Source organism: Chlorocebus sabaeus, chromosome 21 (genome assembly GCF_047675955.1).
Source record: "Chlorocebus sabaeus isolate Y175 chromosome 21, mChlSab1.0.hap1, whole genome shotgun sequence".
Classification (NCBI taxonomy): Eukaryota; Metazoa; Chordata; class Mammalia; order Primates; family Cercopithecidae; genus Chlorocebus; species Chlorocebus sabaeus.
In genome coordinates, this window is record NC_132924.1 from 17,208,148 (window position 1) to 17,233,882 (window position 25,735).

The 25,735-nt window shown below is 45.6% G+C and overlaps 2 protein-coding genes across 4 annotated transcripts in view; one reads left to right on the forward strand and one right to left on the reverse strand.

Moving 5' to 3' along the window:
* The window catches only part of OGDH (oxoglutarate dehydrogenase), a 94,339-nt gene extending 91,304 nt beyond the window's left edge, over nucleotides 1–3,035 (reverse strand). For all 3 annotated transcript variants that reach the window (XM_007981433.3, XM_007981434.3, XM_007981432.3), the window contains exon 1: nucleotides 2,938–3,035. The gene's annotated coding sequence lies outside the window, so the exon portion shown is untranslated. The remainder of the gene's footprint in view (nucleotides 1–2,937) is intronic.
* The window catches only part of LOC103227362 (uncharacterized), a 37,787-nt gene that overhangs the window by 11,062 nt on the left and 990 nt on the right, over nucleotides 1–25,735 (forward strand). The window contains exons 2-4 of the mRNA XM_073008674.1: nucleotides 2,399–3,221; nucleotides 4,382–4,493; nucleotides 23,929–24,143. Of these exons, the coding sequence (XP_072864775.1) occupies nucleotides 2,399–3,221; nucleotides 4,382–4,493; nucleotides 23,929–23,952 (959 nt within the window). The 3' untranslated portion in view covers nucleotides 23,953–24,143. The remainder of the gene's footprint in view (nucleotides 1–2,398; nucleotides 3,222–4,381; nucleotides 4,494–23,928; nucleotides 24,144–25,735) is intronic.

Below are 25,735 nucleotides of genomic sequence, written 5' to 3' on the forward strand. Positions count from 1 at the left end.
ACAGTAAAGATGTCTTTTAATGGACGAATAAACCAATGGTGGTACATCCATAGCCCAGCTTCAATAAAAAGGAATGAAGTACTTTTTTTTTTTTTTTTTTTTTGAGACAGGTTCTCACTCTGTCACTCACAGGGGAGTGCAGTGATGCGATCTTGGCTCACTGCAGCCACTACAGCCCAGGCTCAACCGATCCTCCCACCTCAGCTTCCTGAGTAGCTGGGATTACAGGAACGCACCACTGCATCTGGCTAATTTTCTTTTTTTTTTTTGGTAGAGATGAGGTCTCACTATGTTCCTCAAACTGGTCTTGAACTTCTGGGCTCAAGCAATCTGCCTGCTTCAGACTCCCAAAGTTGCTGGGATTACAGGCGTGAGCCACTGTGCCTGGCCAAGGAATGAACTACTGGTACACGCAACAACCTGGATGATTCTCCAGGGAATTAATCTGAGTGGAAAAAACCAATCCCAAAAGGCTCTATGAATCCCTTTATTTGGCATTCTTAATATGCCAAAATTAGGGAAATGGAGAACAGATCAATGATTGTCAGGAGTTGAAAGACTGGGAATGGGAGGGATGTGGGTGTGGCCATAAAAAAGCAATGGAAGGGATCCTTGTGATGATGAGAATATTCTGTATCTTGAATTTTACTAATGTCAACATCTGGTTGTGATATTTACTACAGTTTTGCACAATGTTTGAGAAGTGGGAAAGGAATACAGGATCTCTCTGTACTATTTGCATAAATTTTTATGTACAATTCCTTAAAATTTTACTGTTCTTAAAATAAATTTATCAATAATTTGTACAATGACCTCAAAATAAAAATTACCTAAAAATTTAAAAAGTAGATGATACTGTAGTTTTCTCTTTCCTTTTTTTTTTTTTTGACCTGGAGTCTCCCTTTGTCACCCAGGCTGTAGAGCAGTGGCGTGATCTCGGTTCACTGCAACCTCTGCCTCCTGTGTTCAAGTGATTCTCCTGCCTCAGCCTCCCGCTGAGACTACCGGCCCACGCCACCACGCCCTGCTAACTTTTGTATTTTTAATAGAAACGGGGTTTCACCACGTTGGCCAGGCTGGTCTCAAACTCCTGACCTCAGGGGATCCACCTGCCTTGGCCTCCCAAAGTGCTAGGATTATAGGTGTGAGCCACCACACCCGGTTTTTTTGTTTTTTTTGTTGAGACAGGATCTCACTGTGTCACCCAGGCTGGAGTGTAGTGGTGCAACAATGGCTCACTGCAGCTTGGACCTCCCCCGGCTCATGCCATCCTCCAACCTCAGCCTCCTGAGTAGTTGGGACTACAGGTATATGCGGTATATGCCACCATACCCTGAGAATTTTATTTTTTGTAGATGGAGGGTATCACTTAGGTTGCTAAGGGTGGTCTCCTTGAACTCTTGAGCTCAATCGATATTCCTTCCATAGTCTCCCAAAGTGCTGGGATTATAAACGTGACCCACCACGACTGGCTGAAATTGTGCACATCAAATGGGTGAACTGCACGGTATGTGAATTTTATCTCAATAAAGATATTATTTAAACAGAAAAAGTAACTGAAATGTGAAAAGTGTGCTTAAAAAAAAACAATGAGGGGCCGGGTGTAGTGGCTCACGCCTGTAATCCCAGCACTTTGGGAGGCCAAGGCGGGTGGATCACCTGAGGTCAGGAGTTCGAGAACCTAGCCAAGGTGGTGGAAACCCATCTCTACTCAAAATACAAAAATTAGCCAGGCGCGTGCCTGTAATACCAGCTACTCGGGAGGCTGAGGCAGGAGAATCACTTGAATCCAGGAAGGCAGAGGTTGCAGTGAGCCGAGATCGTGCCACAGCACTCCAGCCTGGGCGACAGGGTGAGATTCCATCTCAAACAAAACAAGACAACAACAACAAAAAATGAGCATACAGTGACCTTTATTCAACTTTCCAAGATCCAGTCCTCAGCTAACTTACAAAACTACAATAGTGGTATATACTCTCCTAGGTCTACACGGCAAAGTACAGTTTGTTGCAACTAATGTTGCCTTATAAAAAAAGGCTTTATCCTATGCCACCCATCCTAAACCCAGCTGTTCAGAGCAGTGTACCTGGAAATCAGCTTCAGGGTACGGACTGCAAGACAAGGCACAAGGAAACCCTAACACGAAGTCCTATATTCTGGGCAAAGGGATGGGGATGGCAGGTGGGACGCACCCGGGTCAGGGCGAGGGCACGGCAAGTTTTCTATTAAATCTCAGTAGGTTAAAACTCATATCCATGGTCTGATACATTTTCGAGGGAAAATGGTGCTTGAAAGATGTTTCTACGGAAAATAAGCTTCATCTCAGTCAATCTGTTCGTCCCAACTTTGGGCAGCAGGTGTGGGGGCGGGGCCAAGGTCTGCGCCGTAATCTAAACAGGCAGTCCCACCCAGGGCCACCCCAAGGCTAGATGCTCCGACGCGACTCGAGCAGGCCACACTATCTTTCGGACAAAGCGACGCGGTCCTCACAGGCGGGAAGGAGAGTGCGTCCCGGTCGGGAAGGACGCCGCCAGAGAGCTGCCTGCCCACGTGACGCCCGCGGCGACCTTGGGGGTCACCCTTGCGGACGCACCGCCCTCTCCCTCACATCCGCCGCCGCGCCCACCCCTCGCTCTACCACCGCCAATGGCGCGTCGCTCCGCGCCCCGCGCGACCTCGGAGCGCGCTCGTACCCGCCAATCTCCGCCCGCCGGGCGGGCCCCGCGGCGCCATTGGCTACCACGGCCATCCATCAGGTCCCGTCCCTCCTACCACCCTCCGTCAGCCCCACTCCATCCAGCTCCACTCCCCTGTCACCGCGGCACCCGCAGCACCAAGGGCGCGGCGGCCTCGCCCTTTACCGCGATCTCCAACCCCGGGCTGCCAAGCGCCACGCTACCCAGCACTGAGACGGGCGCAGCGACAGCACAAGGTTACCTGTCTCCGGCTCAGCTCCACCCGAATGAGGCGCCGACACCCCACTCCGGGGCTCTAAACTCTCGGCCCCGCCCTGGCGTATGGCGTCAACACGTAGCCCTCCCCTGGAGAAGAAGGCCCTCCCCTCTTACAGTGACCCGGTTCGTGGCGTCACAGAGCCGCGCCGGACGTCACAGCGCCGACTACGCAGTTGCGGAAGCTTGGGCCGGCGGGAGCGCAGGTGTTTGCTCCGCTAGAGCGATGAGATTGAGTGTATGGATTTCCAGCGGCTTCTACGATCATAAGTAATTTCTAAAACATATCTCTAGTGCCTGGTAGGAACCTATCAAGAGACAGTTGGGTTGATGTGAAACTTAGCGCACAAAAATAAACAATTTAAATAACAGAATCTCCATTTTTGAGGTTGTCCTGGGTCGGGCTTTGTGACAAGCGCTTCACCGGCGCTATTGTGTAACAGCCTGTGAGATAGATATTCCTGTTCCCGGTCTACAAATGACAATAGGCAGTGCTGGGATCTTGCCCGGGATCTTGCCCGAGTTGTCTTGACTTTAGAGCTACCTATTAAAGATAAAACGCGGCTAATTAACCTGTCACAACCTGTTGATTGTAAGATGTTCCCTATTTTAAAGTATTAAAATTTGGCGAAAGGCCGGGCGCGGTGGCTCAAGCCTGTAATCCCAGCAGTTCGGGAGGCCGAAGCGGGCGGATCACTTGAGGTCAGGAGTTCGAGACCAGGCTGGCCAACAGGGCGAAACCCAGTCTCTACCAAAAATTTTAAAAGGCCAGGCGTGGTGGCGGGCGCCTGTAATCCTAGCAACTCGGGAGGCTGAGGCAGGAGAACAGCTTGAACCCGGGAGGGAGAAGTTACAGTGAGCCGAGATCGCGTCACTGCATTCCAGCCTGGGCGACAGAGTGAGAATCAGTCTCAAAATAATAATAATAAAAGTAATAAAATTGGGGGAAAATATCTCAGAATTGATTAAATAATATCGCAAATTATATTCACTCACATATTGAGAAAGTCCCTTGCACTTGTTCAGCCTTACAGCCAGGAGAAAACCTCATTTGATATCATGTCTTTAACCTCACTTTTTCTTCTTTCCCTTTTAGACAGAGATCAGACTTTAGGCTCAAAGCTTTCAGTGGGCAATAATACTATGTAAAACTAGACCTTAAACTGCTTTGTATTCATGATTTTGGACAGTTTATCTTTGTTATTTGTGGCAAGTAATACTGGTTTTCTTATTTACATTAAAAATTTTTTCTAATAAATGGTTCTATTTAAAGAAGATGTTAACCATTGTAGATACTAGTATAGGAAGGCAGCATCCAAATGACTGACATTAGGGAAACGCTGTTCCAGACTGTCTTGAATGTTCTCCTGAATATATTTTCCCAAGAAGGTAACTACTTAAAGACAAGGATTTTGTCATGTGGCACACAGCAGCAGATATTGGGGTGACGAGGAACAGCGATCCATCAAGCACGATAGTCCCATAGAGAACACAGATATCTCAATTGCGCCAGTATTCAGACCAAAGCTATGCCACCCACAGGTGGGTATGATATAGACTTAAAGCGACTTGTAAAAGGGAAAAGTCAAAGAGGTGTTTTTTTTTGTGTTTTAAATGGGGAGTATAGGCCGGGCGTGGTGGCTCATACCTGTAATCCCAGCACTTTGGGAGGTGGAGACGGGCGGATCACCTAAGGTCGGGAGTTCGAGACCAGCCTGACCAACATGGTGAGACCCCATCTCTACTAAAAATACAAAAATTAGCTGGGCGTGGTGGCGCAGTAGCTGGTAATCCCAGCTACTCAGGAGGCTGAGGCAGGAGAGTCGCTAGAACCTGGGAGGTGGAGATTGCAGTGAGCCGAGATCATGCCATTGTACTCCAACCTGGGCAACAAGAGCGAGAAACTCCGTCTCAAAAAACAAACACACACACCCAAAAAGGGGGCGTGTAAGTGCTTATGATAGAACAAAGTTAGGCTAATGTATGTGACAAGGATCTAGAGACTGGAAGAAGGTGAAGAGACCAGGGTATAAACTTCAGTATTCTTTTTTCCTTTTTTTTTTTTTTTTAATACAGTAAAAATGTATGTACTAAAAATTTGCAGCTGGGTGCAATGGCTCACACTTGTAATCCCAGCACTTTGGGAGGTGGAGGCGGGATGATCGCTTGACCTCAGGAGTTCCAGATCAGCCTGGGGAACACAGCAAGATCTCATTTCTACTAAAAATCAAGAAAATTAGCCAGGTGTAGTGGCACTCACCTGTAGTCAGCTAATTGTAGGAGGCTGAGGCAGGAGGAGGATCTCTTCAGCCTGAGAGATTGAGGCTGCAGTGAGCTATGATTGTACCACTGCACTCCAGCCTGGACCAGAGAGCAAGATACTGTATTTTTTTTTTAATGCTATTTTAACCATTTTTAGGTGTATAATTCAGTGGCATTAATTACATTCACAATATTGTGCAACCATCATCACTCTATTTCCAAAACTTTTTCATCACCTGAAACAGAAACTCTGTAACCATTAAGCAATAACTTCCTATTTCCCCCTCTCCTCCTGTCCTTCTCTCCTTTGGTAACCTCTATTATATGGTCTCTATACATTTGATTACTCAATTACCTTATGTCAGTGGAATCATACCGTATATGTCTTTTTGTGTCCACCTTGTTTCATTGAGCATGGGGTTGTCAAGGTTTATCCATGTTGTAGCATTGGTCCAGAACTTCATTTCTTTTTATTTTATTTTATTTTATTTTTGAGACAGGATCTCCCTCAGTTTCAGGCTGGAGGACAGTGGCACCATCTCAGCTCACTGCAGCCTGCGCCACCCAGGTTCAAGTAATTCTGATGCCTCGGCCTCCCAAGTAGCTGGGACTACAGGCACGCTGCACCATGCCTGGCTATTTTATTTTATATTTATTTATTTATTTATTTATTTATTTATTTATTTATTTAGAGATGGTGTTTTGTTCTTGTTGCCCAGGCTGGAGTGCAGTGTGCCATCTCAGCTCACTGCAACCTGTGCCTCCTAGATTCAAGCAATTCTCCTGCCTCAGTCTCCCGAGTAACTGGGATTATAGGTGCCTGCCACCACACCCAGTTAATTTTTTGTATTTTTAGTAGCAATTGGGTTTCACTATGTTGGCCACCACACCTGGCCAGAACTTCATTTCTTTTTATGGCTGAATAATATTCCATTGTATGTATATACCACATTTTGTTTATTCATTCATCTGTTTATGAACACTTGGGTTATTTCTGCTTAGTTGCTATTTTGAATAATGTTGCAATGAACATTGGCTTATAAATGTTTGAGCCGATTGTGTTACCAAGCAATGGGCTCACTGCTAGACACACATAGAAGCCAATACTATGTCATCAGCTTTTGAGAAAAGGCTTTATTGTAAGGTCGACCAGCAGGGAAACCAGAGGCAACACTCAAATTTGTCTCCCCGAGATGGAATCTGGGGGCAGGTTTTATAGGCAAAGAGCAACTATGAGGGAGATGGGAAAATACAACAAGGCATGATCTGTTTGGGTCATGCAAAGAGGCAATGCTGGATCTTTGAGTTCATATTGCAGCAAAACAGGACGCCCCATGCTTCCTAATTTGGTGTCCATTTCTCCATTTAAGTGCTTAAGTCATGCCTATGGTTGACTTTTGTGTTCCCACCGACACCAGGGTCAGTTATCAGGCATGCTTGGTTCATCTGGGCATGCTCAGGTTACATGACTTGCAGCCTGGGGATCTATTATAACTGAAAAACAACTCATCATTTTGTTACTGATAAAAGTTGAACCAGGCTGGGCGCGGTGGCTCACACTTGTAATCCCAGCACTTGGGGAGACTGAGGTGGGTGGATCACCCGAGGTCAGGAGTTCAAGATGAGCCTGGCCAACAGGGTGAAACTGCATCTCTACTAAAAACACAAAAAAATTAGCCAGGCATGGGTGGGTGCCTGTAATCCCAGCTTGAGAGACTGAGGCAGGAAAATCGCTTGAATTCAGGAGCCGGAGGTTGCAGTGAGCCAAAACCCCGCCTTTGCACTCCAACCTGGGCAAGAAGAACAAAACTCCATCTCAAAAAAAAAAAAAAAGCTGAACCAGATTGAACTGGTCCTGTGGTTACACCTGTTTATAATTCTTTTGCCTGTATACCTGGGAGTGTAATTGCTGGGTTATATGGGAATTCCGTCTAGCTTTTTCAGGAAGTGATAAATTCCCACAGTGACCACACCTTTTTTGTTTGTTTGTTTGTTTTTGAGACAAGGTGTCAGTTTGTAGTGCAGTGGTGCAATCACAGCTCACTGCAGCCTCAACCTCCGGGGCTTAAAGCAATCCTCTCAGCTCACGCTCCTGAGTAGCTGGGACAACTGGCACGCACCACCATGCTAGGCTAATTTTTTCTATTTTTTGTAGAGACAGGGTCTTGCTGTGTTGCCCAAGCTGGTCTCGAAGTCCTGGCCTCAAGCGATCCTGCTGCCTTAGCCTCCCATAGTGTTGAGATTACAGGTGTGTCTCTATTTTTTTTTTACCGTCTCTATTTTTAAAAAAATTATTATCGGTCAGTCATGGTGCCTCACTCCTGTAATCCCAGCACTTTAAGAAGCCAAATTAGGAGGATTATCAGCTTCAGCAACACAATGAGACTTTGTCTCTACAGAAAAAAAAAAAAAAAATTAGGAGTGGTGACACATGCCTGTGGTCCTGCCTATTTGGAATGCTAGGACAGTAGGATTGCTTGAGCCCAGGAGCTTGAGGTTGCAGTGAGCTATGATCATGCCACAGAACTCTAGCCTGGGCACAGAGCAAGACCCTGTTCTCCCACTTCCCCACTCCCCAAAGAAAACATTCGGTGAGGTGTAATGGCTCATGCCTGTAATCCCACTACTTTGGGAGGCTAAGTCAGGAGGATTGCTTGAGGCCAGGAGTTTAAGATCAGCTGGGCAACGTAGCAAGACCCCATCTCTAAAAAAAAAATTTGTTGCAGCCAACTATAATAAATAGGTATGAGTTGGTATCTCATTGTGGTTTAGAAATTATTATTTTTTAGAGGTAGCGTCCCACTCTGCCACCCAGTCTGGAGTGCATGAGCACAATCAGAGGTCACTGCAGCCTTGAACTCCTGGGCTGGGACTGCAAGTGTGGGCCACCATCCATGGCTCATTGTGGTTTTGATTTGCATTTCCCTAATGGCTAATGATGTTGAGCGTATTTTCATGTGCTGCTTGTCCATTTGTATATTTTCTTTGGAGAGCTGTCCATCTGAGTCATTTGCCCATTTTTAAATTGGGTTTTCTTATTATTGAGTTATAGAAGTACTTTGTATATTCTGGATATTAAATCTAATCAGATATATGATTTGCAGATATTTTCTCCCATTTTATAGGTTTTCATTTCTTTTTTGTTTGTTTGTTTGCTTGTTTTGAGACGGGGTCTTACTCTGTTACCTAGGCTGGAGTGCAGTGGTGTGTGATCATGGCTCACTGCAGTCTTGATCTCCTAGGCTCAAGTGATCCTCTTGCCTCAGCCTCCTGAGTAGCTGGGACCATACCACAGGTGCACACCACCACGCCCAGCTAATATTGTTATTTTATTTATTTATTTATTTTGAGACAGAGTCTCGTTCTGTCACCAGGCTGGAGTGCAGTGGTGCGATCTTGGCTTACTGCAACCTCTGCCTCCTGGGTTCAAGCGATTCTGCTGCCTCAGCCTCCTGAGTAGCTGGGACTGCAGGCATGCACCACCACACCCAGCTACGTTTTGTGTTTTCAGTAGAGACGGTGTTTCACCATGTTGGCCAGGTTGGTCTTGATCTCTTGACCTCCCACCCGCCTCAGCCTCCCAAAGTGTTGGGATTATAGGCGTGAGCCACCGCACCCGGCCAGTATTGTTATTTTTTGTAGAGACAGGGTTTTGCTTTGTTGCCCTGGCTGGTCTTGTACTCCTGGCCTCAAGAGATCCTCCCACGTCAGCCTCTCAAATGTGCTGGGCCTCTCTTTATCTCTTGATGATGTCCTTTGATAAACAAAAGTTTTTAATTTTTTTTTTGTTGTTGTTCCTAAGGAGTTTATCTGGACTGTCTTGGGGGTGGAGAGGACTCTGCACCTAGAGAAGGTATTGGGTCTCTTGTGTGGCTCATGCTGGCATGGCAGGACTAGTGGGGCAGAAGGAACTTGAGGGTGAAGTGGTGGAATTGATTCGCTGACCGATGGCACTTTCTGATGCAATCTCCCTCATCTTCCTCATCTGAATGGAATGCGCCCCGTACTCTGTCACCAGGTGGTGGTGTCCACCAGGTCAGGACCCACGTTCCCAGTTTAGGTTTTGGATGCCACTTGGAGGATACTGCAGCCAGATGCCCAAACTCTTCACCTGAAGAGGGAGGGTTCTCCATCACCTACCCACTGGAGACAGTTTCCACCAAGACTTCTTCAGCTAAGATACAAAGTGCCAGAGGCTCGAAGATTCGCATGGGGTAGAGGATTGGTGTGCAGCTTTTGGGGGTGGTCAGGCACCCCACCACCTTGTGTTCTTGACATTTGCCCCAGGCCTTCTTGGCTTCTCTTAGTGCTAGCCACCACTCACAAAAGGTTGAAAGTTTTTTTTTTTTTTTTGAGACAGAGTCTGGCTCTGTTGCCCAGGCTAGAGTGCAGTGGCATGATCTAGGCTCACTGCAAGCTCCGCCTCCCAGGTTCACACCATTCTCCTGCCTCAGCCTTTGGAGTAGCTGGGACTACAGGCGCCTGCCACCACGCCTGGCTAATTTTTTGTATTTTTAGTAGAGACAGGGTTTCACTGTGTTAGTCAGGATGGTCTCGATCTCCTGACCTCATGATCCGCCTGCCTCGGCCTCTCAGAGTGCTGGGATTACAGGCATGAGCCACCACGCCTGGCTGAAAGTTTTTAATTTTGATGTTGCTTATGTCATATCTAAGAATCCATTGCCAGATCTAAGGTTGTGAAGATTTACCCTTATGTTTCTTCTATGAGGTTATGGTTTTAGCTCATATTTAGATTGTTTACCTATTTTGAGTTAATTTTTCTGTGTGACTGCAGTAGGGATCCAACTTCATGTTTTTTTTTTTTTTTTCCTGAGACAGGGCCTCTCCCTGTCATCCAGGCTGGAGTGCAGTGGCATGATCATAACTCACTACAGCCTTGAACTGGGCTCAGGTGATCCTCCTACCTCAGCCTCCTAAGTAGCTAGTAATACAGATGCATGCCACCACATGTGGCTATTTTATTTTATTCTGTATTTTATTATTTAATTTTAATTTTATTTTATTTGAGACAAGGGTCTCATTATGTTGCCCAGTCTGGTCTCAAACTTCTGGGTTCAAGCAGTCCTCCTGCCTTAGCCTCCCAAAGCACTGGGATTACAGGTGTGAACCACCACACCCAGACCAACTTCATTCTTTTACACATAGGACTCCAATTGTTCCAGCACCATTTGTTTAAAAGACTATTCTTTTTCCATTGAATGGACTTGGCACCCTTTTTGAAAATCAGTTAACCATAGATGTTGGTATCGTTCCACTTTTAGTATGTGTGCTGCTGAAGCAAGCCCTGGGTTTGTTTCTGAACTCTCACTTTGATTCTATCCATTGATCTGTATGTCTATCCTTATGCCAGTACCACGCTGTTTGTTTTTAGGAAAATCTGTTTATTCTAAGTACCACACTGTTTTGATTACTGTACCTTTGTAGTAAGTTTTGGAATCAGGAAATGTCAGTTCTTCAGCTTTGTTCTTTTCCAAGATCGTTTTGTCTACTCAAGGCCCCTTACAATTTCATATGATTTTAAGAATTTGCTTTTCCATTTCTGCAAAAAAGGCTGTTGGGTTTTTTGTTTGTTTTTAGAGACCAGGTTTCTGTCTGTCACCCAGGCTGGAGTACAGTAGCATGATCATAGGATCATAGCTCATTGCAGCCTTGAACTCCTGGGCTCAAGGGATTCTCTTGCCTCAGCCTCTTGAGTAGCTGGGACTACAGGTATGTGCCACCACACCCAGGTACTTTTCAAATTTTCTGTAGAGACAAGGTTTCAGTATGTTGCTTAGGCTGATTTCAACCTCCTGTTAAGCAATCCTGTTGCTTCAGCCTTCTGGTGATGGGATTACAGGCATGAGCTGCCATGCCTGGCCAGCTATTGAGACCTTGATAGGTTGGGATTGTATTGAATCTCTAGATCACTGGGTAGTACTGACATCTTAACAATACTAAATCTTCCAGTCCATGAATATAGGATGTCTTTCCATTTATTTAGATTGTCTTTAATTTCTTTCAGCAATGTTTTATAGTTTTCAATGTATATGTCTTTCACTTCCTTGGTTAAATTTATTCCTAGATACTTTATATTTTCCAATACATATGTAAGTGGAATTGTTCTCTTAATTTCCTTTTCTTTTTTTTCTTTTTTCTTTCCTTTTTTTTTTTTTTTTTTTTTTTTGAGACAGTGTCTTGTTCTGTGGTCCAGGCTGGAGTGCAGTGGCCTGATGCAATCTCAGCTCACTGCAACCTCTGCATTCCAGGGTCAGGTGATCCTCTCACCTCAACCTCCTGAGTAGCTGGGACTATAGGTGCATACCACTATGGCCAGCTATATTTTCTATTTTTAGTGGAGATGGGGTTTCTCCATGTTGCCCAGACTATTCTTGAACTTCTGGGTTCAACCAATCCATCTGCCTTGGCCTCCCAAAGTGCTGGGATTACAGGTGTGAGCCACCGTGCCTGGCCTTAATTTCCTTTTCTGGTTGTTCATTACTGGCATATAGATTTTTGGGTGTTGATATTGTGTCCTGTGACTTTGCTGATATTGTTAATTAGCTCTTGTAGCCTTCTTGTGGATTCTTTGAGATTTTCTGTACGTAGGATTTAGTCATCTGTCAATAGAAATAGTTTTCCTTCCTCCTTTCCTGTTAGGATGCCTTTGGTTTCTGATTCTCATCTAATTGCCCTGGCCAGAGCAGCCAGTACAATTTGAAGAGCAGTGGTGAAAGTGGGAGTCCTTGTCTTGTTCCTAATTGGTGGAACAATCGGAAAGCTTTCAGCCTTTCACTGTTGAGTGTGATGTTTGCTCTGGGATTTTCATAGATGCCCTTTAACATGTTAAGGAAGTTTCCTCCTATTCCTAGTTTTCTGAATGTTTTCTTTTTGTCATGAAAGGCATTGAATTTTGTCAAATGCTTTTTCTTCATTACTTGAGATAATCGTGTTTTTTCTCCCTTTCTTCTATTCCTGTGATATATCACATTAATTGATATTCTTTAAAAAAAAAATTTTTTTTAACATTTTATTTTTCTTTTTTTGAGATGGAGTCTCGCTCTGTCACCCAGGCTGGAGTGTGGTGGCACAATCTCAGCTCACTGCAATCTTCACTTCCCAGGTTCAAGTGATTCTCCTGCTTCAGCTTCCTGAGTAGCTGGGATTGTGAGCACCTGCCACCATGCCTGGTTAATTTTTTTCGTACTTTTAGTAGAGATGGGGTTTCACCATGTTGGCCAGGCTGGTCTGGAACTCCTGACCTCAGATGATCCACCCGTCTTGGCTTCCCAAAGTGCTGAGATTACAGGCGTGAGTCACCGTGCCCAGCCTTAATTTATTTTAAGCTCCAGGATACATGTGCAGGACATGTAGGTTTGTTACATAGGTAGACGTGCGCCATGGTAGTTTCCTGCACCTATCAGCCCATCACCTAGGTATGAAGCCCCACATGCATTAGCTGTTTATCCTAATGCTGTGCCCTTCTCGGATTTTTTTTTCTTTTTGAGATGGAGTTTTGTTCTTGTCACCTAGGCTAGAGTGCAGTGGCACAGTCTCGGCTCACTGCAACCTTCGCCTCCCGGGTTCAAGTGATTCTTCTGCCTCAGCCTCCTGAATTGCTGGGATTACAGGCGCCCACCACCACACCTGGCTAACTTTTGCATTTTTAGTAGAGGGGTTTCACCATGTTGGCCAGGCTGGTCTTGGGCTCCTGACCTCAGGTGATCCACCTGCCTCGGCCTCCCAAAGTGCTGGGATTACAGGCATGAGCCACTGCGCCTGGCCTCTTTTTTTTAATTAAAAAAAAAAAAATTTAGGCTGGGTACAGTGGCGGATGCCTATAATTCTGACACTCTGGAAGACTGAGGTAAGTGGATCTCTTGAGCTCAGGCGTTTGAGACCAGCTTAGGCAATATAGTGAAACCCCATCTTTACAAAAAATTACAAAAATTAGCCAGGCCTGGTAGCACATACCTGTAGTACTGGCTGTTTGGGATGCTGAAATGGGAGGATCACCAGAGCCTGGGGGTCGAGGCTGCAGTGAGCCATGATCATGCCACTGCACTCAATCCTGGGTGACACAGTGAGACACTGTCACAATTTTTTTTTTTTTTTTTTTTTTGGAGACAGAGTCTAGCTCTGTCGCCCAGGCTGGAGTGCAGTGGCGTGATCTCGGCTCACTGTGACCACTGCCTCCTGGGTTCAAGCAATTCTCTGCCTCAGCCTCCCGAGTAGCTGGGATCACAGGCACCCGCCACCACACCCGGCCGATTTTTGTATTTTTAGTAGAGGCAGGGTTTTACCGTCTTGACCAGGCTGGTCTTGAACTCCTGACCTCAGGTAATCCGCCTGCCTCGGCCTCCCAAAGTGCTGGGATTACAGGCGTGAGCTACTGCGCCTGGCTTTTTTTTTTTTTTTTTTTTTTTTAGTAGGCACAGTATCTTGCTACGTTGCCCAGGCTGATTTTGAACTGACTTCAAGTGATCCCCCCACTCCCTGCCTTGGCCTCCCAAAGTGCTGGAATCACTGGCGTGCACCACCGCACCTGGCCAGCATGAATTGATTTTTTTTTTTTTCTTTCTGAGACGGAGTCTCGCTCTGTTGCCCAGGCTGAAGTGCAATGGCATGATGTCGGCTCAGTGCAACCTCTGCCTCCTGGGTTCAAGTGTTTCTTCTGCTTCAAACTCCATAGCTGGGATTACAGGCGTATGCCACCACTCCCAGCTAATTTTTGTATTTTTATTAGAGACAGGGTTCACCATGTTGGTCAGGCTGGCCTCAAACTCCTGACTTCAGGTGATCCACCTGCCTCCCCCTCCCCCCTTTCTTCCCCCTCCCCCCTTCTCTCTGCCTCCCCTCTCCCCTTCCCTTCCCACTCCCCTCCTCTCCCCTCCCTTTCCCCTTCCCCTCTACTCCCCTTCCCCCCTTCCCCTCCCTTTCCCTCCCTCCCCTCTTTTCTTTCTCTTTGTCTTTTTCTCACCTACCTCCCTCCCTCCCTTCCTTCCCTCCCTCCCTCCCTTCCTTCCCTCCCTCCCTCCCTTCCTTCCCTCCCTCCCTCCCTCCCCCTCTCTCTCTCTTTCTTTATTTTTGGACAGGGTCTCACTGTGTCCTCCAGGCTGGAGTGCAGTGGCATGATCATGGCTCACTGGAGCCTCCACCTCCCAGGCTCAGGTGATTCTCCCATCTCAGCCTCCTGAGTAGCTGAGACTACAGGCACACCCCACCACATCCGGCTGATTTTTAAAATATTTTTTGTAGAGACGGGGTCTCACCATGTTGCCCAGGCTGGTCTCAAACTCCTGAGCTCAAGTGATCTGCCCGCCTTGGCCTCCCAGAGTTACAGTTACAGGCATGAGCCACCACGCCTGGCCATGAACTGATTTTCTTACATTGAACCTGCAGGACAGGTCTCTGGGTGGGCTTGAACTGACCCAGTTCTCCCCACTTTCTCACTTACAGTTTTCAAGAGTAACTGTAGAATGGGCTGGTACTGCAACATCCTGAGATGGGGGGAATTGGCTGGAACAGCCTGGGCTGTATTCCAGTTTCCCCTTGAAACAGGATGTCCTTTAGTGCTTTAGCCCAGTGTTTCATGTGGTCCCTGGGATATAAAACCCTTGGCCGACTACTTTCTGGGGTCTCTCAACTGTGGTGCAAGTGGCGCAGGTACAGATGAGACTTAACTGCCTCAAGCAGCTTTCCTGAACCTTGGGGTACTGGCTCAACTTGAATCCTAGGCTGCCGTTGTCCCTTGCTGCCTATCTATAAATAGTAAACCTGTTTCATGTGACTGATTGTGTATGTGAGGCAGAGTGTTCTGCCTCACTGAATTCAGGAAAGTAGTAAAAGTGCAGCCCAAGAGGCAGTAGGCTGAAGTGGTAACCAGTGCACAGCGGACCTGCTTCACAGAGCTCACTGTGAGGTTGGCTCACTGTAACCTCTACTTCCTGGATTCAATCTTGCATTCATGGCTAAAATCCACTAGGTCATGGTGTATAATCCTCTTGGTTTTTTTTGTTTTTTTTTTTTCTTGAGACAGGGCCTTGCTCTGTCACCCAGGCTGGAGTGCAGTGGCACAATCCTGGCTGACTGCAACCTCTGCTTCCCAGCTCAAGCGATCCTCCAGTCTCAGCTTCCCAAGTAGCTGAGACCACAGGCACAAGCTAGCATGCCTGCCTCATTTTTGTATTTTCTGTAGAGATGCGGTTTTGCCATGTTGCCCAGGCCGGTTTTGAACTCCTGATCTCAAAGTGATCTCCCTATTTTGGCGTCCCAAAGTTCTAGGAATGCAGGCATGAGCCACCATGCCCCCAGCTACATATAATCCTCTTAGTATGCTGTTGGATTTGGTTTGCTGCTATTTTGTTAAGGACTTTAACGTCTAGAATTATAAGAGAGATTGGTTTGTTTTCTTGTGATGTCTTTAAATGGCTTTCGTATTAGGTTAATACTGGCTTCATAGAATGAGTTAGGAAATGTTCCCGCTCCTCAGTGTGTTGGAGGAGTTTAAGAAGGATTGGTGTTGGCCGGGCAAAGTGGTTCAGTAATCCCAGCACTTTGGGAGACCGAGGAGGGTGGATCACCTAAGGTCAGGAGTTCGAGACCAGCCTGAAAATATGGTGAAACCCCATCTCTACTAAAAATACAGAAATAGCCAGGTGTGGTGGCAGGCGTCTGTAATCCCAGCTACTTGGGAGGCCGAGACAGGAGAATTGCTTGAACCCAGGAGGCAGAGGTTGCAGTGAGCTGAGATCGTGCCACTGTACTCCAGCCTGGGTGACAGAGCAAGACACCGTCTCAAAAAAAAAAAAAAAAGAAGGATTGGTGTTAATTATTCTTTAAATGTTTGGTAGAATTTACTAGGGAAACTATTCTGGACTTTGTCACTTTAGGTAATTTGCATGTTTCTAGGAATTTGTCCAGTTCATCTAAATTAATCGAACTTGTTGGTATGTAATTTTTTTTTTTTTTTTTGAGATGGAGTCTTTCTCTGTTACCCAGGCTGCAGTGCAGTGGCATAATCTTGGCTCACTGCAACCTCCGCCTCCCAGGTTCAAGGGATTCTCCTGGCTCAGCCTCCCGAGTAGCTGGGATTACGGGTGCCTGCCACCACACCCAGCTAATTTTTTAATTTTTATTTATTTATTTATTTTGAGACAGAGTGTCTCTCTGCTGCCCAGGCTGGAGTGCAATGGCGTGATCTTGGCTCACTGTAACCTCTACTTCCTGGGTTCAAGCTATCTTCCTGCCTCACCCTCCGGAGTAGCTGGGATTACAGGTACGCGCCACCACACTCAGCTGATTTTTGTATTTTTATTTATTTATGTATTTTTATTTTTATTTTGGAGACAGAGTCTCGCTCTGTCACCCAGGCTGGAGTACAGTGGCACGATCTCGTCTCACTGCCACCTCCGCCTCCCAGGTTCAAGCGATTCTCTTGCCTCAGCCTCCCAAGTACCTGGGATTACAGGTGCCTGCTACCACGCCTGGCTAGTTTTTGTATTTTTAGTAGAGACATGGTTTCACCACATTGGCCAGGCTCGTCTCCAACTCCTGACCTCTGGTGATCTGCCCGCCTTGGCCTCCCAGGTGCTGGGATTATAGGTGTGAGCCATCACACCCCCCGGTATGTAATTTTGTATAATATTCTCTTATCTTTTTTATTTCTGTAAGGTTGATAATGCCTCCACTTTCATTTCTGATTTTAGTTATTTATGTCTTCTTTTTTCTGTGTTAGTGTAGGGAAAGGTTTGTTCATTTTCTTGATCTTTTCAAAGAACCAACTTTTGCTTTCATTGACTCTATTGTTTTTCTATCCTCTATTTATCCCTACTTTAATCTTTATTATGTCCTTCCTTTTGCTAGTTTGGGGTTTAGTTGGCTCTTTTTCAAGTTCTTCAAGGTATAAATTTAGGTTATTGATTTGATATCTTTCTTCATTTCCACTATCACAAATTTTACACATGATCTTTAAATGTAGACATTTACAACTATAAATTTCCCTTTGAACACTGCCTTTACTACATCCCATAACTTTTGCTCAGTATGATTTTTCGTTAAAGTATACATTCCATATTCATTCAACAAATATTTGTTTGTTTCTTCATTTGCTTTTAGAGACAGAGTTTCACTCCATTGCTCAGGCTGGAGTGAAGTGGCACAATCTTGGCTCACTGCAACCTCTGCCTCCTAGGTTCAAGCAATTCTTGCACCTTAGCCTCCCAAGTAGCTGGGATTACAGGAGCCCGCCACCATGCCCAGCTAACTTTTTGTATTTTTAGTAGAGATGGGGTTTCGCCATGTTGCCCAGGCTGGTCTCAAACTCCTGAGCTCAGGCAATTCGCAGCTTCAGCCTCCCAAAGTGCTAGGATTACAGGCATGAGCCACCACGCCCAGCCTCATTCAACAAATATTTATACTGGTTTGGTTCTAGGTGCTAGGGATACAGAGGTGAACACAACAGACAGGCAGGATCTATGTTATTACGGAGCTGACATTTTCAGGATGTACAAACAAGGTAGTAATTGATGGTTTGAAATCCATAAATAAAATGGTACTGTGATAGAGTGATAGAGAGTAGCAATAGCACTTCTTTCCTCCTTCCTTCCTTCCTTCCTTCCTTCCTTCCTTCCTTCTTTCCTCTCTTTCTCTCTCTTTCTTCTTTCTTTTTTTTTGTTTTTTGACCAAATTTCACTCAGAGTGGCAATAGCACTTCTTTCCTTCTTTCTCTCTTTCTTCTCTCTCTCTCTCTCTTTTTTTTTTTTGTTTTTTGATTGCGTTTTGCTCTTGTTGCCCAGGCTGGAGTGCAGTGGCATGATCTCTGCTCACTGCAACCTCCATCTCCTGGGTTCACGCAATTCTCCTGCCTCAATCTCCCAAGTTGCTGGGATTACAGGCACCTGCCACCACACCTGGCTAATTTTTTGCATTTTTAGTAGAGACGAGGTTTTGCCATGTTGGGCAGGCTGGTCTTGAACTCCTGACCTCAGGTGATCTGCCCACCTCAGCCTCCCAAAGTGCTGGGATTACAGATGTGAGACACCATGCCCAGCCTTTCTTTCTTTTTGAGACAGGGTCTCATTCTGTCATCCAGTCTGGAGTACAGTGGTGTGATCTCGGCTAACTGCAACCTCTGCCTCCCAGGCTCAAACCACCCTCCCATTTCAGCCTCCCAAGTAGCTGAGACCACAGGCATATGCTACCATACATGGGTAAGTTTTGTATTTTTGGTAGAGACAGGGTTTCACCATGTTGCCCAGGCTGGTCTTAAACTTCTGAGCTCAGGTGATCCACCTCAGCCTCCCAAAGTGCTGGGATTACAGGCATGAGGCACTGCGCCTGGTCTCTAGTACTTAATTTTTGATTTTTATTTTATTAAATAAGCAACACATTATTTTCTCTTTTTTACTCTCAAATTCATTTTGACTTTGATTTTTAATTTTTTATCTAAATTATTTGTATTTTTTTAGAGACAGGGTCTCACTTTGTCATCCAAGTTGGAGTGCAGTGGCATGATCATAGTTCATTACAGCCTCAAACTCCTGACTTCAAGCAGTCCTTCTGCTTCAGCCTCCCAAAGTGCTAGGGTTATAGGCATGGGTCACCACACCTCGCCTCAAATTCCTTTTTACCAAGTGACATGTTCATATGGCTGAGAAATAAAAAGTGTATTTAAAAGTTTTGTTTGTAAAGTCTCCTACCCCATGACCATCCATATTATTCTTTGTTGGCTTGCCAGACCCCTTCCCTGCTGGGGTTAACTCTTGTTAGATTATGGGGCAATCATTTATCCCAGGGTGAGAGCAGAGGTGGAGGGAATTCAGGGGTTTGGTAGTGGCCATTTACTGATCAGGACAAGAATATTTCTATATTTTAACCAGTATAACTCTACTGGTATATATGAGCTAAATCTTAGGTTTCCTATAACCACTTATATTAGTTTCTTAAATATTCTTCCAGTGTTTTCTCATGAAGGTACAAATACCAAAGAGAGTTTACTATGTATTCTCTTCCGCATCTGCTTTTCAAATTGATGGCCAGGTACAGTGGCTCACACTTGTAATCCCAGCACTTTGGGAGGCCAAGGTGGGTGGATCACCTGAGGTTGGGAGTTCAAGACCAGCCTGGCCAACATGGTGAAACCCCCTGTCTACTAAAAATACAAAAATTAGCCAGGCGCGGTGGTGTACATCTGTAATCCCAGTTACTTGGGAGGTTGAGGCATGAGAATCACTTGAACCCAGCAGGCAGAAGTTGCAGTGAGCCGAGATGGCGCCACAGTACTCGGGCCTGGGCTACAGAGCAAGACTCTGTCTCAAAAAAAAAAAAAAAAAAAAAGAAAGAAAGAAAAACAAATTGAACAGTATATCCTGGAAATCTTTCTATTCGTATAAAGCTTTTCGGTTCATAGAGAACTTCCTGACTTTTTCCAGTTGCATAACTGCATTGTGTGGTTTCAGTAGGGATAGCTCATCAGCGTTCCATTTGGTATTGGCTGGAGCAGCTCCACTGGGACTGCAGGATCCAAGATGGCTTCATTCCAATGATTGGTCCAATTAGGTGAGCTGGACCTCCTGTCAGCTGGGTTCCAAGGGAATGAAAATGGAAGCTGCAAGGTCTCTTGTGGGCTAAGCCCCAGAAGTCATATAGCTTCTCTTCCACTGCACTGAATTGGTCGGAACAAACCACAGGGCCAGTCCAAATTCAAGTTGAGGGAAAATAGACTCCACCCCTCAATGGGAGGAGCAGTATGTGTTTATAGGGATTGGAGGAATTGTCAGCAGTGGTCTTCGCAGACAGTCTGACACACCGAAGCCCAATCAAGGTTCACATCTTTTTAGGTATTATGCATCTTTTTATTTATTTATTTATTTTGAGATAGGGTCTCACTCTTTCACCCTGGCTGGGTGCAATGGCACAATTTTGGCTTACTGCAACCTCTACCTCTTGGACTCAAGCGTCCTCCCACCTCAGCCTCTTGAGTAGCTGGGACTGTAGTCACACAACACCACTCCTGGCTTAACTTTTGTATTTTTTGTAGACATGGGGTTTAGCCACATTTCCCAGGTTGGTCTTGAACTTCTGGGCTCAAGCGATCCACCCGCCTGGGCCTCCCAAAGTGCTGGGATTACAGGTGTGAGCCACTGTGCCCAGCCTTGGTCTCTTAAACTAGTACATTTCCTCCACTTTCTTTATCTTCTCTCTCTTCTTGACTTTAGTATTTGAAGGGCTGAGGCAAATTTTCCCATACTCTGGATTTGCTTTATTGTTTCCTCTAACTTTGCCCTCTGTCTCCTAAATTTCCTGTAAACTGCAAATTGGGATAAAAGACCTGTTTAGATCAGGTTAAATGCTATTAAGGACAGGTGCTCACGCCTGTAATCCCAGCATTTTGGGAGGCCAAGGTGGGCGGATCACTTGAGCCCAGGAGTTTGAAACCACTCTGAGCAACATAGCAAAATCACATCTTTACAAAAAAATACAAAAATTAGCTGGGCATGGTGGCACGCGCCTGTAGCTCCAGCTGCTCTGGAGGCTAAGGTGGGAGGATCACTTGAGAGGCCGAGTCTGCAATGAGTGGAGATCACAGTACTGCACTGCAGCCTGGGCAACTGAGTTGGACTCCGCCTCAAAAAAAAAAAAAACCCAAATCGGGCGGGTGCGGTGGCTCACGCCTGTAATCCCTGCAGTTTGGGAAGCCAAGGCGGACAGATCACTTGAGGTCAGGAGTTTGAGACCAACCTGGCCAACATGTTGAAACACCATCCCTACTAAAAATACAAAATTTAATGGGGCATGGTGGTGCACGCCTATTCTGGAGGCTGAAGCAGGAGAATTGCTTGAACCTTGGAGGCAGAGGTTTCAGTGAACTGAGATCGTGCCACTGCACTTCAGCCTGGGCAACACAGCGAGACTCTGTCTCAAAAAACAAAACAAAACAAAACTAACCAAACAAAAAGATTAAATGCTATTTGCAAAAATTATCTGTACCCACTTATGATCCTTACGTTAGGATGATCATCTCTTGCCTGGACAGGATAATTCTGAAATCTACTTCAGATTGTCATTCTTCACTCAAAACCCCCCTAAAGAGTTCTCGCTCAGGGTAAAAGCCAAAGTCCTTCAAATGTTCTAAAAGGCCAGCCCATCTGTGACTCTTTTCCTCTGACGTTCTCCCATGCTGTCCCCCTGCCCTGCTGGCTTCCTTGCCCTCCTGACTCACCAGACATGCATTAGCCTCCAGACTTCACTCTCCCCAGGCATACACATGACTGCGCCTCCTGAGGGGCTTTTCATCCGGCACCTTCTCGGGGAGCCTTACTGCCACTCCATCTAAAATTGTACCTACCCCCACCTCCAACTAAACACTCCTTACATTTTAGCTTCCTGTGACTGCCATAGCAAATTTCCAGAAATATGATAGATTAAAACAACAAGGCCAGGTGCGGTGGCTCACGCCTGTAATCCCAGCACTCTGGGAGGCTGAGACGGGCAGATCACGAGGTTAGGAGTTCGAGACCAGCCTGGCTGATATGGTGAAACGCCGTCTCTACTAAAAATACAAAAATTAGCTGGGCGATGTGGCAGCCGCCTGTAATCCTAGCTATTTGGGAGGCTGAGGCAGGAGAACCATTTAAACCTGGGAGGCGGAGGTTACAGTGAGCCGAGATCGTGCCGTTGTACTCCAGCCTGGGCAACAAGAGTGAAACTCCCATCTCAAAAACAAACAAACAAACAAAACACATGTATTCTCTCTCAGTCATGGAGGGCAGAAGTCTGAAGTCAGGAGTGGGCAGGGCGGTACTTCCTAGGCTCTGGGGGAGATTTTTTTCCTGTCTCTTCCAGTTTCTGGTGGCTCCAGGCATGCCTTGGCTTATGGCAGCATTGTTATTCCAGTGTCTGCTTCTGTGATCACAGTGCCTCCTTCTTTTCTTTTTTTCTTTTACATTTTTTTTTCTTTTTTTTTGAGATTCTGTTGCCCAGGCTGGAGTGCAGTGTTATGATCACAGCTTACTGCAGCCTCAACCTCCTGGGCTCATGACATCCTCCCATGTCAGTCTCCCAAGTAACGGGGGACCACTGGCACGTGCCACCACACTTGGCTAATTTTTAAATTTTTTGTAGAGACAGGGTTTCTCTGTGTTGCCTAGGCTGGTCTCAAACTCCTCAGCTCAAACAATCCTCCTGCCTTGGCCTCCCAAAGTGCTGGGATTATAGGTGTGAGCCACCATGCCTGGCCATGTTAACCATTTTTAGGTGTGCAGTTCAGTATGTTAAATATATTCACATTGTTATTAAACAGATCTCCAGAACTTTTTAATTTTGCTAATCTGAAACTCTGTACCCATTAGACAATAGCTCCCCTCCGCAGGTAACTATTCTGCTTTTTGCTTCTATGATTTTGACTATGTTAGACACTTCATCTAAATGGAATCGTATGGCAGTTGTCTTTCTGTGATTGACTTATACTACTTAGCATAATGTTACGTTTCATCCATGTTGTAACATGGATCAGAATTTCATCCCTTTTTATGGCTTGATAATACTCCATTGTATGTATATACCACATTTTGTGGTAGATACAATGTATATTTACATTGCTTCCACCTCTTGGCTATTGTGAATAATGCTGCTATGAAAATGGGAGTGTAGGTATCTTTTCCAGATCCTCACTTTACTTCCTTCAGATAAATACTTACAGGTGGGACTGCTGGATTATATGATTGTTCTACTTTTAATTATTTAACACTCTTTTACAATTTATTTTCTCCTTTTGTTGTTCTAATAATAGCCATTATTACGTGAGGTATTTCTGTGTCTCTTATAAGGACACCTGTCATTGGATTTAGGGCCCACCTGGTTAATCCAGGATTATCAAGTCTCAAAATCCTGAATTACATCTGCAGAGACTCTTTTTCCATGTAAAGTCACATTCACAGGTTCCAGTGATTCAAACATGAACATATCTTCTGGTCCACCATTAAGTCCACTATACCTTTTTTTTTTTTTTTTTTTTTTTTTTTGAGACGGAGTCTGGCTCTGTCGCCCAGGCTGGAGTGCAGTGGCCGGATCTCAGCTCACTGCAAGCTCCGCCTCCCGGGTTCACGCCATTCTCCTGCCTCAGCCTCCCGAGTAGCTGGGACTACAGGCGCCGCCACCACGCCCGGCTAGTTTTTTTTTTGTATTTTTTAGTAGAGACGGGGTTTCACCGTGTTAGCCAGGATGGTCTCGATCTCCTGACCTTGTGATCCGCCCGTCTCGGCCTCCCAAAGTGCTGGGATTACAGGCTTGAGCCACCGCGCCCGGCCCCCTTTTTTTTTTTTTTTTTTTGTGATGGAGTCTCACTGTGTTGCCCAGGCTGAAGCACAGTGGCGCGATCTCGGCTTACTGCAAGCTCCACCTCCCAGGTTCATACCATTCTTCTGCCTCGGCCTCCTGAGTAGCTGGGACTACAGGCACCCGCCACCATGCCCAGCTAATTTTTTTTTGTATTTTTTTAGTAGAGACGGGGTTTCACAGTGTTAGCCAGGATAGTCTCCATCTCCTGACCTTGTGATCCGCCCGCCCCGGCCTCTCAAAGTGCTGGGATTACAGGTGTGAGCCACCACGCCTGGCCTAAGTCCACTATACTTTCTTCTTCCCTACCTTATTTTTCTTCTTGATACTTATCTCCATCTGACATGCTCTATATTTCTTTATCTATCTTGTTTGACAGATGACAATCAAGATAAAGCCATGAAGACAAGGATTTTTTTTTGTTGTTGTTGTTTTGAGACAGGGCCTCACTCTGTCGCCCAGGCCTAGAGTGCAGTGGCACAATCTCATTCACTGCAACCACTGCCTCCCAGGCTCAAGTGATCCTCCCACCTCAACCTCCAGAGAAGTCAAGTGATCCTCCCACCTCAGCCTCCAGAGAAGTTGGAACTACAGGTGATTGCCACTACACCTGGCTAATTTTTTGTATTTTTGGTAGAGATGGGGTTTCACCATGTTGTCCAGGCTGGTCTCAAACTTCTGAGTTCACATGATCCACCCAAAGTGCTGGGATTACAGGCATGAGCCACCGAGCCTGGCCTAGACAAGGATTTTTGTTTTGGTCACCTATGTTTTCCCATTAGAACAGTGGCTGGCACAAATGGTTGCACAGCACATACTGGTTGAACAAATGAAGGAAGGGGTGGCTGGTCTAGACAAAACATTGCCTCATGGCTTCTGAGCAGAAAAATCTCTCATCTGGGGTTAAATTTTCTTTCTTTTTTGGAGATGGGGTCTCACTCTGTTGCCCAGGCTGGAGTGTAGTAGCACCATCACAGCTCACTGCAGCCTCAACCTCCTGGGGGTCAAGCAATCCTCCCACCTCAGCCTCCCGAGTAGTTGGGACTACAGACCCACGCCACCACGCCCGGGTAATTTTTTTTTTTTTTTTTTGGTAGAGACAGGGTGTCACCATGTAGCCCAGACTGATCTTGAACTTCTGGACTCAAGTGATCTTGCCTCGGCCTCCCAAATGCTGGGATTACTGGCATGAGCCACTGTGCCTGACTGCCTAAGTTAAATTTTCTACAGTGGAGAATACAATCTCTTTAATATTATCTCTCAGTTAAGACAAATTTCAGCAATCTCCTTAAAAAAAAAAAAAAAGAAAATAAGTTTGCCAATATAAATACCATTTCTCACTAATGTGAATTAGAGTTCCTTGGAAAAATAGTTGATATTGTTTCTAGGACAGGAAATGTATAAAACAGAAAGCAAGGAAGTCTAGGGTGTCCAATCTTTTGGCTTTCCTGGGCCACACTGGAAGAATTGTCTTGGGCCACACATAAAATATACTAATGATAGCCGATAAGCTAAAAAAAAAAAAAAAAAAAAAAATTCACACACAAAAAAATCTCATAATTTTTAGAAAGTTTATGAATCTGTTTTGGGCTGCATGGGCCACGGGTTGGACAAACTTGACCTAAAGACTACTAGGATTGTGCCATAAAGACACAGGAGCAACTAAGTAGTTGATGAGACAATCCGAACATTTAAAAAAGGACAATGACTGTCATGGATTAATGCACATCAAATATCTAAACATCCATCAATTCATGATAGCACTGTACCTTCTCCCCAAAGAACCTAAATTGGTCCCAGTTAGAGGCTGCTGGGGCATCCATCCATCATCATTATTTGAGCAAGGTCACCCATGCTAGAGTGCTGTGGCCCCATCACGGCTAACTGTATCCTCAACTTCCTGGGCTCCAGCCATTTCCCTGCCTCAGCCTCCTAAGTAGCTGGAATTACAGGCATGCACCACCATGCCCGTCTAATTTTTAAATATTATGTAAAGATGGGGATCTTGCCATTTCCTGGGCTCAAGCAGTCCTCCTGTCTTGGCCTCCCAAAGTGCTGGTATTATAGGCAGAGACACTGCATCCCGGAAAGAATCAAGCATACATCCTGGCTATCCTGAATGGATTGTATTTCAAAGTAACCAGAGAGATGAGGGAATGCTCACCTTTATAGAATAATCTCATCTT